Below are 11,711 nucleotides of genomic sequence, written 5' to 3'. Positions count from 1 at the left end.
TTATTTCCAAGTGAATTTTTGTGTGTTCTGAGAGAGGTCTTTACTACAGCATTATGAAGATTTCAGTTGGGGGCCTGCTCTGTCCTAGATGTTAGAAAAGGATGTTTCTGTAGGTAGGGCAGAGTGGATAGGATAGTTTGCCCTGTCCAGTGTTCAATGCCTTTGAAAAAATGTTGAGCTGTAGGACAGGGAAACTGCTAAGTTTCTTGTCAGTGCTGTGGCTTCTTTCTGGGATTGTTGTTTGCATTTTTGTGATTTAAAAAGTAATTACATGAGTAAGGACTTGCCTGGATTGTGATACAGTGGGTGACCAATAGTAGCCATAATAAAAGCACTCATTACATCCATTGCAGATAAACACTTTCGCTCAGGGCTAAGAACTGATTTAAAAGAAAATTGTTTGGATCCCCATGCACTGAGAAATATCTCTGGGGATGGGGGTGGGTGGAGAAGGTACATGAAAGCTGTTGTTCAGATGGAACTCAAATAAAAAGTACTCCAGGCTGCCAGTAAAAACTGTTCAGCCTTTAAAAAAAAAAAAGGCAGAACTGACTTGAGTGGAAAATGCTTACTGATTTTTTTCTTTTCTCTTAATCTTGCAGCTGATTGCAATGCCATACTTAAAGCTCTACAGCCCATTTTTCAGGAGCAGGGAATGACAGAAACAGTTCATAACTGGGAAGACCATGGTTATTTAGCAACCTACATCAAAAAAAATGGCAGGTGAGTGGATTTTCTTTTTCTTCCTATAGATGATGTCCCCTCTGTCCTCCCTTAGAGGCATTTGTTCTCCCTGCATTGGATTTCCTCCTGGGGTGCTGGCAGGGCAACCTGTTCTCTTACCAGCCTTGTGTATGAAGCAACTAAAATAAAGCAGAGTACTGTTGATAATCTTGTCTATGTCATCTTGCAGTTTGGATATCAGAACAGTTGAATTGGTCAGTCTGGGCTGTATTGATGCAGTAACACTGTATGGTGTCTTGGTCTCAGGGCCAGTCCTTCCAGATGCAGGACAGCTCAAGTCAGTTAAATGTATCTGTAATTCTTCTGACAATTGAAAATGTCTAAATATGTTCAAGCCTAACCTTGGCCTGTGAATAATGAAAACTTCCTGTCCCTGTCTTTGTTGTATGTGCTTTTAAACACTTTTTTTTATACACTTCAAATTCTCAAGCAGCTACTGAAGTAACTAACAGCATGACAAAGGTGGGTGGTGTCATTAGTGACACTCATGTAAGCAGAATCTGCTGGGATAAACTGGTAAGCAGAACCACATACACTTTATTTCCTGAAGCTGCTTTACAGTGTCTGGATTAGTTAATTACAGTATACATCTATCTGGCCTATTTATTAGTAACTACCATAACTTTATTGCACTTCATTTGTTTCCAGTTAGTCAATTATTTTGTTCTTGATGTCCATTGTGGCAGTCACTGCTTTTGTTCTTTTTGAAATCTCTACTTCGGTGTTCTTCAGGGTTGGAGTTAAACTAAATAAGCTTTAATTTGTTGGCTGCCTTCTCAAAGGGATATCCTTGTTGCTCTGAGTATAGGCTTGGGAATTCAATATATTGGAGAACTATAAATAAAAATCTACCTCCAGTCAGCTTTTTGATGCTTTTCAGAACCATGTTCAAGTAGATGGCAAGGGGGGCAGGGGAGAAGTGAGGAGAACAGGATGCTGTTTCCTGAAAGCCATGTGTAATAGATGAGCTTCAGTGATTGCTGAGCATTCTTACTGATTTCTAAATGGGTTCTTTCCTGTGTGTTTTGCTGTTGTTGATCTTGTGCTTTCTAGCAGCATGACACTTTGAATCATTCAGCTTTTCACTGTGCTGCTAAATACAACTTAAGCTTTTGCACTAGAGGATAGCTCACAGTATTCTTACTGCTGTGAGAAGATGAAGATGGGGAGGTGGGCCTGGTGGCCTTCCTGCAGGGAAAGAGGGGAGGGTCTGTTCTAGATACCTCTTGCCACTGGCTGAGCTAAGTAAAAGAGCTGGGGAGCAGGGGCAATCATCACTCAGACATCTATACTGCTGTGGACTGCCAGCTTGCTCCCTAGATTTTTTCTCTAGGGCTACACCAACAGTTTGTCAGCTGGCAGGGTCTTGGGTTGGTTTGTTTCAGAGCTCTCTCCCAAAAGGCAGTGTTGGTGAGGCTGCACAGTTTGGGCTGCTGCTGCTCTCATGCAGTTGTATCAAGTAGCCTTACTTTTCTCACGTACTACCCTTGTGCCATGCTCCAGGGCATGCAATGCATATGGTCAGCTTGATGGTGTAAAATACTTCCCTGGTGACTGCAGCAGAGCCCTCGTGTTGCTTCACATGCTTTGATATGGCAGTTGGTGGGTTGAGGGTGAAACCCCACTGTCTTGGGGCTGCAGGAATTCCATGTGGGCCACAGGGAGAGCTGGGGCTAAGCGGTATAAGCATGGATGTGGCCTGCTGGTTCTCGGGGGATGTTCAGCTCCTTGAGCTCTCCAGGCTGAATGCAACAAGTTTAGTCAAGTATTGGTTCTTATCTGTTTAATAGCATCATATGCTAGACATCTTAGACTAGCGCTGTTCATCTTTTCAACTCACTGTGAGAAATAGGATAGAGAATACTAAGTTTCAGGAAAAAACATGGACTTAAAGATGCTCTAAATACTGAGGTATCCAAGAAAGACACACATGAGCTTTCTACTACTGCAGCACCATTTTTGCCTTTCCTAATTTGCATAGGCTAATTGACTTGCTCTGTCACTCTCCATTTGACATATTGTTTTTTAGCAGTCAGGTGTAGAAGTCTCCCCTTCTCCCTGTAAACATGCAGGTGCTGTGACCTTGATTTCCTTGTTTCCCCCATGTATACTGTGCTTCATTGTCTGCCTCACTAATCCAACTGTGAATGGGCTCCCCAACAGACATGTGGTTAACTGTCAATAAGTTTTAGCTGAGCTTGGTTTTAATATCAAATTACTGTTGTCAGCTTAATGCAAATTGTATACAAGTGTTGTCAGTTCAAAATTATGTTTGCTAATGAAGACTCTTAATACTTAGGAAATAAGTTCTAATACAATACAGGTCTGGAAACAGTTGAGCTTCTAAGAGAAGCTATCCAGTAAAGCATCCTAAACATAATAAGGAATTGCAGTGTGTGTTACAGCCTTAAACCTGAAGAATGAAGAAGAGTGCATGGAAGAGCTGAATATTGAGGAGATTGTTTACTTTGCAAGTGGCTATTTCTTTTTCTGGTGAAGTGTTAAATGTAAATTAATAAAGAATGGTTATTGCTTTCTCTTGGTATATTCATTACCATTTGAACTCCAGTGCATACTGGATTTATCTTCCCTGGAAATTACTCACTTTAGCTAGAGAGCTTATTGTTTGTAGTGGTGTTAAGTACTTTTCTGTGCTTTGGCAGCCCCATTAAACACTGAATTGCGGAACAGTAGCAGGTGCAGGGGAACTTCTGTGAGTTTTGGAACCTCAGCAGTTTTGGTTTTTTGAGTCTTCAGATCACTTAAAGAGACAGCATATACTTTTTTAAGGCAGCCTTAAACAGCAACTTCTGTTAATGTCAGTTGATGTAGTTTCAGTCAACTGAAGCAAATATGTGTGAACACTTAAACTAATCGACTGGACAGTTAAAACCGTTTTGTTTTCTGCAAAACAGAAACAAGCATTTAATGAGTGGTAAGAATGAACTGGTGAACATACAGAGGATTTGATACTAGCTAAATAGGCTTTATTTTAATACTAGTAATTTTGTCTGCATTTTATTTTAGAGACCTAAAATATCATAAGATTTTTATGCTAATTAAACAAAGTATCTGACACAACTAGGAAGAAATTAGCCCAGAGTATGCAGACTTTTCTTCCTTCCCTGCAAAACAGTGTACTTCTGGAAATTAAGTAGCTTGTAGTAAAAAGCAGGGGGAAAAAAATTGTGATGGAGGGTAGGTGTGTCAAGAGCAGTTTCCTGTAAGGATGGCTGGGTTCCACAGGATGAGGGGTGTGCGAGTTGGTGCTGTATGTGAGTATGGATTTTGTGAGTATGCACATACAAACACATTTTTAACCAGCCAAAGGTGAGCCATTGCAAGACAAAGATGTGCAGCTGATGTAACAAGCTGGGTACTAATCCCAGGAAAAAAGTTTGAGATCAGATAGTAGTATGTTGCTAAGCCGTGTCCACACTCCAAAGTCTGTAGAGATAACCCCTGTACCCTGCAGGGTGCCCCGTGCTACAGATTGTTGAATTGTGGGCACTGCTGTTGATGAAATGCTGTCTCTGACAAAGGTACTGTGTGAACAGCCCCGTGGAGGGCTGCGGTTGTTAAACGAATTGGAGCTGATTTGGGGATTAAGCCATGCTTTCCTGTTGTCATTACCAAAGCAACAGATCCCCTTTGTCTGAAGCTAAGCAAGCACAAGTCACATGTGGCAACTCTACCTGGTCCATTTACTTTGTGATTTACTCTGACAAAGGACCTAATTGAGGGAAGTTCAGCTGAAAACATTTACTAATGGGGTTGTCAACACAAGGCTCTAGAGCTGGGCAGGAAATGGCTCACTTGAGCCACTCAAGTCCCTGTCTGTAGTGGTGGGGATGGATACACTTCCCTGCTTTGCCAGCCCCCTTGCCCAAACACTGGTTGAGCAACTGTAGCACATGCAGGAGAGGAGCTCTGTCTCTGAGTTTTGGGGCCCTGGTAGTCTTGTTTTCCTGAGCTGTGTGTTTTCAGATCGCCTCCAGAATGTTTTCAGGGTCACCTTAAGCAGCGTGCTTTATTGAAGTGTCACTTACTCTAGCTTAGACTGGACAGTTAAAAAAAATGTTAGAAATGTGAAGTCTTTATCTCTTATGTATATGGTACTTTGTACAGAGTCATAGGGTTCAGTATATCTTATAGATGGAAAAAATAATTAAATCTAGGGTAAGGAGAAAAATCATTAAGGCTAATCTTTAGAAATTGTTGAGTACCTGCTCAACTAATACTATATTTTAATAGCTTCACTGCTTGTGAGCAGGTATTCTTCTGTTACCTACTGTGTACAGCTACCAGGGTTTTTCTTGTCCTTTGTGCATCTGTGCTCCCTCTTTTGTCATGTTCTACCTGAAAGTTCTTTAAAAACCTACAAAATCTTAAAGTCGCTGTTTCCACAGTAGAAGACTGTCTTTTCTAAAAGCTTTAACCTCCCCTATATGCACATCCATTTTTAGCTTCTGTTCTGTGTCTGAATTCTTGTTTAGAGAAGCATAATCCTACTGGCATTTGACTTTACTGTTCACAACAGTGCAAGATTTACCCAGTTGAAGTTGGTTTGTATGTCACTGAGATGGTGATGAATATGTTAACACCATGAAGGGAGGGGTGAGTGTTTTTACTTTTTTCTTTTGTGTGTTAGTCTTTTGCTAACCACTCTATAGGCTAGTCAGCATATTTTAAAGGAGCAGGATGAACATTCCTCAGCTCTTTGTTTCAGGCTAAAATGTTGTTGTTTATTCATGGAGCTACCCAGAGTGCAAAAATGGGCTGAAGACTTTGGAGCAGTTGCTAGGAATCAGCAACAGTTTAGAACTGTGGTAACTTTCATTGGCTTAATTTCCTTATTTTGTAAAAAGAGAATGGAAATAATGGTATAGTGAAAAACTGTGGTTGCTTAATTCCTCAAGGTCCCTTAAATACTCTGTAATTAAGGGGAAGAGCATTTTCAGTAAAGCATACTATTCTTTTTAAACAATATCGTGACAGTTTCATTTTGGGATTTCCTGGTATAAGCAGGTTTTCATTTCCTCCCTCATTATGAGTAATTTGACAGGTGATGCTTTTATTGGCAAGCTATTTTTCAAATACTTGAACAATTCTATCTATTCTGTAGTGACTCAAAGTTAGTCTGTCAGCAGATAAAAGATTTGATGGGTGAAGAGGGGTTTGTGGGTACCTGTCTGTCTATCCAGTTTTATTCTCTGGGCATGGTGGTGGTGGTAAATCCTTTCTCAAATACGTGGGATTGCAATGTTTCTTACTCCTCAGTACAAGTAACTAAGGTAGGATACACGTTTTGGCTTAGAATGTGTTGATCTCGGTGCTTCTGGCTCTTTTTAAATAAAGAGGATGCTCATCCAAAACCTTTGTCGGTTTCAGTTACTCTTTGATTTGTACAATTGGGATTTATTTCTTAACATCTGATGTTCCCTGTTGTTCAGGTGGCAAAAGCAGCACTCAAGGCAAGATGCTGCACTCAATAGAGTTGTTTCTGTAGTTAAGACTGCCTTGCATGCAAGCACAGAAAGCTTGAGTATGTAATATGAATATGTAGTATAGAATATGTAGCAGGTAGGCAGGTGTAGCAACAAATGGGGCCTTGTTACAGTGGGGGCTGCTTTTCACATGCAGATTTTGTTGCCTAATGGAAAGGAGAGGATCCCTTCTCACTGCTTTTATAAAAGTGTATGCAAGCACACCCCAAAGGTATAGCAGGTCTTTTATTTTGAAAAGAGGAATTAAATTATTCAGTAAGACAAAATGCAGAAGGGGAGATCTTCGAAGAAAACCTAATTTTTCACAAATTTTTCCCCTCATTTGGGTTGTAAAGTAATACTTCCTATATTTTCATAGGTAGAAAATGGAAACTGTATTATCATGGTTCTTAAAAACCCTCTTCCAAATACTAAGAGAGGTGCTGCTGCAAACCTGCATTCACATGCATTCTGCCAAGCAGACAGGTGTAAAGTAACAAAAAGCCAGCATAGCCTTTGCTCTCTGATTGAAGCTAGTAAGTCTTTTGTGGGTTCAGCCTTGGCCTGCTGCTGTTGCCATAATGCTACTAGACTGGTTGTTTTTTCTGAATGTACACTTGTACTGTTTGGTGTGTGTTTAAATCCTTACAGGTATTTTAGCTTATTTTGGGTGCTCATTTCCAACCAGGTGACTTTTAACCAAGGTGTAACCAACCTGGATCTGTATTGGCTTCTTGAAGAATTTTGAACTTCATTCAAGGTTGCTTACCATAAATTATCTGCCTGAGACTTAACAGCCAGACACTCAGAACTTGAATTTTGTCAAACTACACTGTTCCAGCCTGGTGCCTGCCTTTCTTCTCTCTCCCGCTGCCCCAGGTGTCAGGACCCTGCTAGTCCTGTAGAGGTAACAATTTGACAGAATGAATGATGGTTCTGCAGTGTTACTGTCTCTGTATTCTAATGCTATCATAGCACTTATGATAAGTCTCAAGTTGTGTGGTTGTGCTTTTCAGAGCAACCCTCCTTTCTGCCTCTCCTTGCCTCCCACCCAAAAAAAAACCCAAACCCACCAAAAAAGCCAAAAAACCCCACCAAAAAAAAAAACCCAAAGCACAGGAAGTAACATCCCCTGCTGAGGAAGTATTTCATGCAGTCACAGGGGAAGTGAAGACCATGTCAGCTGTCAAATCTTATGACAGCTATGTTTCTTGTAGGAAAGGAATTTAAAAGAGAACTCAAGTCATGGGAGAATCAATCTGTTGCTTATTTATGTCAATAGTAACCCCTGGAATATGGGAGTAAACAGATAAAAAGTTTTTCTAACAGTGCAAATGTTTCTGGTATTGTGCCAGATTTCAGAGAACTTAATAACAGTGCTGTCTCATGAACTGCAAATACTCATTTCTGTCTGTGCTGCAGCTGTGAGGGCCTGGAGCAGGTCTATGGACTTCACCAGAAATGTCCCTATTCGGTGTGAGTGGTTGTGCCCAAAACCTGCTGGAGTGACCAGTGCTTCCATCTGGCAAGCTCTGCTCTTCTGTCTTTCTCTCCTTTAAAAAAAAAAACAAAACAAAAAACCCCCAAACAACAACAGAAAAAACTCCTGGAGTTTTGCAATAAAGCTGTTTGTTCTTATGCTTGACTATTTTTTTTTTTCCTCTCATGTTAGGCACATTACAAAATAAACCCCTGCTGACATGAAAATCATATAAACAGAATCCTGGTGGGGTTTTCTCCAGAGCTGTCCTTTGCAGTAGCCGTTCCCTCTATGCTGAGTACCAAGAGACTCTAGGAGAAGCATGTAACTAATCTGAGTCCCTTTGGTTCAAGGGGTTATAAGGTCACAGAGAGAAGTGTTTAAAAACTCTGAAGCCCTGTGGAGACTGGGGAGGGGTGGTGGTGGTGTGTGTCTGTCCTGCCCTTTCTTTTTTTATTGTATGGTTCTAATTGTGTCTTTAGTGGTACTGATAGGAACATCAGCTTAAGCTGTAAGATCATGTAGTCATATGCAGAGTCGAAGTGGCCCACGCATCAAAAGTACTTAACTGTGTCAGTCACCAGCGCGTGGGGTGTAGCATCCTAAAACATGCAGGTAAAGTGTTTACCTGCCAAAGTTCAGAACAGCTTCCTCTGCTTTGCTTTGGTTTTGGCAGGAGTACTGTAGAATGAGTTTGCTGGTTTCCCATAAACACTTTCTTGTATAGCTTGTATGAGAGAAGCAAAAAGCTGCCTTAGAAATGTCTTGAATACTGAAAATGCTCTTATTCTAATTAGCTTATAAACCTGGTCTCTTAAGTGGTAGGTAGCTCTCTATCTGGTAATTAAAAAGAAAAAAAAAAGAAGAAAAAAAATCTTTTACTCCTTCAGTATTTTCTGTTCATCCTTTCATCAGGGTAAAACAGCGTGTTTTGTTTTATGCAGGAGTAATTTCCTGGTGCGGGGGGAATGCATATTTTAAGGCTATTCTGTGGTTTTGCTTAATGGCCACTGGGAGTACAGGCGTTTCCTGGTCCCTAATCAAAAACACTTGTCGGGAGGACACCCAGCGGACAGTTGCTGAGGTGTAGGGAGGGTCACTGAACGACTGTGAAAAGCTGCATGCACTTGGGAGGGGGAAACATGGTGGGTGTGGATGTAATGTATAGAAACATCTTTCTTCCTGAAGGCAAGACATGTGCATGAAGTCCTCAGGAAAGCCTGAGACTTCCCAGGCTTATCTTCTGAAGAGAAGCAGGTGATACTCTGGCTTCTCTGTCAACTGTAAACACATCACAGCTATAGATCACTGCTTTCCAAAGTCAGCAGGAGTGTTTTTATTCTTGAATCACTTCAGTCAGTTTCATCGTTTGATCATTTTACAGTTAACAAAAATCATAATCTTCAGATCACACTTACAGAATATTCAGGATTTTATCTCTGACTGCAGCTAAGGGTGTTTGCTGGCCAAAGTTCCCAGCACCACAGAAGAGGTGGTATTCACATTGAAGCTCACAGTTTAGGAAAGGAACTCTGGAAGGGACAAAAAAGGTGGGAGTGGTGGGAAGATGGGAGGTCACATAAACTTTTTGTCTCGAGAGTTGAGGCGGAGTGGGGTGATAAGAGCAGCCAAGCAAAGAAAGGGGCAGTCAGAGAACTGTATACAGCGCATACAGCTTTACCTGGGGTTTCTCTGTGTTGCACTAATGAACTTCCATCCCTGAATACCCTTCTTCCTTTGCTCAGCTATTCCTGTTCCCATCCCCTCCTCTGCCCGCTTGTAATAAGAAAAAATACTGAAATAGTATATGCTTCTCCTCCCTTCCTTTATGTAATCCCTTTGTAGCTTTTCAGTTTCCTTTTGTCTTCTCCCCTCCCCAGTATGGAAAGTGTATCGCCTCTGCTACTCTGCTTTTATTTTATTGTGTCCTTCACCATTGTCCTTTTGTTCGTTGCAAGTTCTTGAAGGTCCTGTATTTGTCCACCCAACACCTAGCAGGGTAAAGCCTTGCTCTTTGGTCTTTAAATGCTCCTGCAATAAATACAATATGCAGTAGGAGTTTTGTCATTCATCAGTGAGTTTGCTGCTGTACTTTCTTTGCCAGTCAAAGCTGTGGTTTGCTCCAGGACACTTATTGTTTCTCACTTATAAATTTTTATTCAGCTTTGAATGTGAACACTGTCTCTGTGAATAGTTGCTATGAAGTTTTAAAAAAAAAAAAAAACCACAACCACCAAAACCAAAAACACAAAAACCAAACCAATCCAAAACAAAAAAACCCCATGATATGAGAAGGAAGATATAGGGGAAGGAAAGTGTCCAGTTGTTTTCTTGAGGCTTGATTTCAATTAAAAACCAAACAAAACAAACACAACACACCTGTTCACACAGGTCTTATTTAAAGAGCTGAGACTAGTAGGCAGTATATTTTCCCCTTGTACTGTAGCTGTTCTGGTTTAAGCACCTTGTTTCACTGCCTTGCTGCCTGCTGATTTTATTAGTTATGTAGCGACTGGCATGCTTTTGCAACTTTGTTTGCTGCTTAGTGACTTGCAGAAGACGACCAGAGCTGCCACTGCCAACAGTTACAGATGGCTGGAAAAAGAAACATGCATTCTGAATTTAATATAACTCGTTTCAGACTTACTTTCTTCGCTCATTCTGATCTTTGATAATAAAATCATCATCACTATCTCTCTCTTTATTTTGTAGTTTTGCCAATTTGAGAATTCACCCTCATGGATTAGTGTTGGTGGATCTGCAGAGCTACAATGATCATACAAAAGGAAGAGAAGAAGTCCATCAGGTATGAGTGATGCTTATCAAACTGCATGGGGAACCCTTCTTTTCTTCAGGTCTATCAAAGTAGATCTTGGTAAAAGATTTTTAAATATCAAAGTTAGTTCAAACCTGAATACTTACAAGATGAGGAGTAGTAACAATACCTATTGTAGTTGCATACTCATGTGAGTGTGCACGCACACTCCCTCTTTCATGTCCTGGGCCTCATGTTCTTTCTTGTAAAAGTTGTAAAGACCTAGCAGTCTTGGTTAGGGCTCAGGTCTCTTCAGGCACCCAGGGCAGCGAGGGAGAAGTGACACTGAACCTGCAACCTGGTGTATTAGAGTATGACTTTTTTCCTTCTCTAATCTGAGAGATGGGGAGCCTCTATACTCAAACTTCTTCCCCTTGGAGAAAAATAATTTCCTCTTCCCTGATATGAAGGCTTCAGAAATTGGATATTGCAGGGGAATAGGCCACTGCTTGGGCAGGAATTAAACCTTATAGTGTTCTCATGTTCCCTCTTTGGCTGTGCCTGAAAGGTCTGGCTATGTTATCATGGAGGACAGCTGAACACCGTGATGACAGCTGCTACAATACTCACTCACATTCTTCCTAGTAACAAGGCTAAGGTGGCCAGCTAGTTATTCATAGGCTCCTAATGTTACACTTCAAAGCCTTTCAACGCAGGTGCTACTTTTTATTGCCTTCCAAGTAGCCTAATTTAACAGATATTTTACATTAAGTGATTACCTATAAATTCTGTTTGTCTTGTTTTCTATTTTTTTTCAGCTTCTAAACAAAGTAGAAGAAAGAATGAAAGAATTGTTTCATGGCAATATAAAAAGGGTGAAACGGTAAGTTCGTATATCTACTTCTGTATGCAGCTACTCTACATAGTTGCTAAAGATAATAAGCAAATTATGCTTTGCTGTACTGTGATGAATAGCCTGGAGTATGAATTTATGCATGTGGTTTTTTCCCCAATATTTAAAAATTGTTTCATTGCAGAATTGAAGATACTGTGAGGTTTGTCATTTTGTCAAGCTTCATCTTCAGTATTGTTACTTCAGGCAAGGATTATTTCTTTAATTTGCTGCAATGGTTGCATGAAATAGTGGGAGAAAATGCAACCAGGAAACAAGAGCAGACTGCTCTGGCTGGGGAGCCAAGGGTGGCAGGGGGATAGGCCAGGGCATAAACCATGCCCTCCAGGCCAT

General features: G+C 40.8%; 1 protein-coding gene across 1 annotated transcript in view; it reads left to right on the top strand.

Moving 5' to 3' along the window:
- The first annotated feature begins 434 nt into the window (after positions 1-434).
- The window catches only part of SMS (spermine synthase), a 29,832-nt gene continuing 18,555 nt past the window's right edge, over positions 435-11,711 (top strand). The window contains exons 1-4 of the mRNA XM_009482506.2: positions 435-453; positions 543-723; positions 10,423-10,516; positions 11,284-11,348. Coding sequence (XP_009480781.2) covers positions 435-453; positions 543-723; positions 10,423-10,516; positions 11,284-11,348 — 359 coding nt within the window. The remainder of the gene's footprint in view (positions 454-542; positions 724-10,422; positions 10,517-11,283; positions 11,349-11,711) is intronic.

This window comes from Pelecanus crispus, chromosome 1, assembly GCF_030463565.1.
Source record: "Pelecanus crispus isolate bPelCri1 chromosome 1, bPelCri1.pri, whole genome shotgun sequence".
Lineage (NCBI taxonomy): Eukaryota > Metazoa > Chordata > Aves > Pelecaniformes > Pelecanidae > Pelecanus > Pelecanus crispus.
Note: the sequence above shows the minus strand (reverse complement) of the source record. Positions and strands in the feature narration are given on the sequence as shown.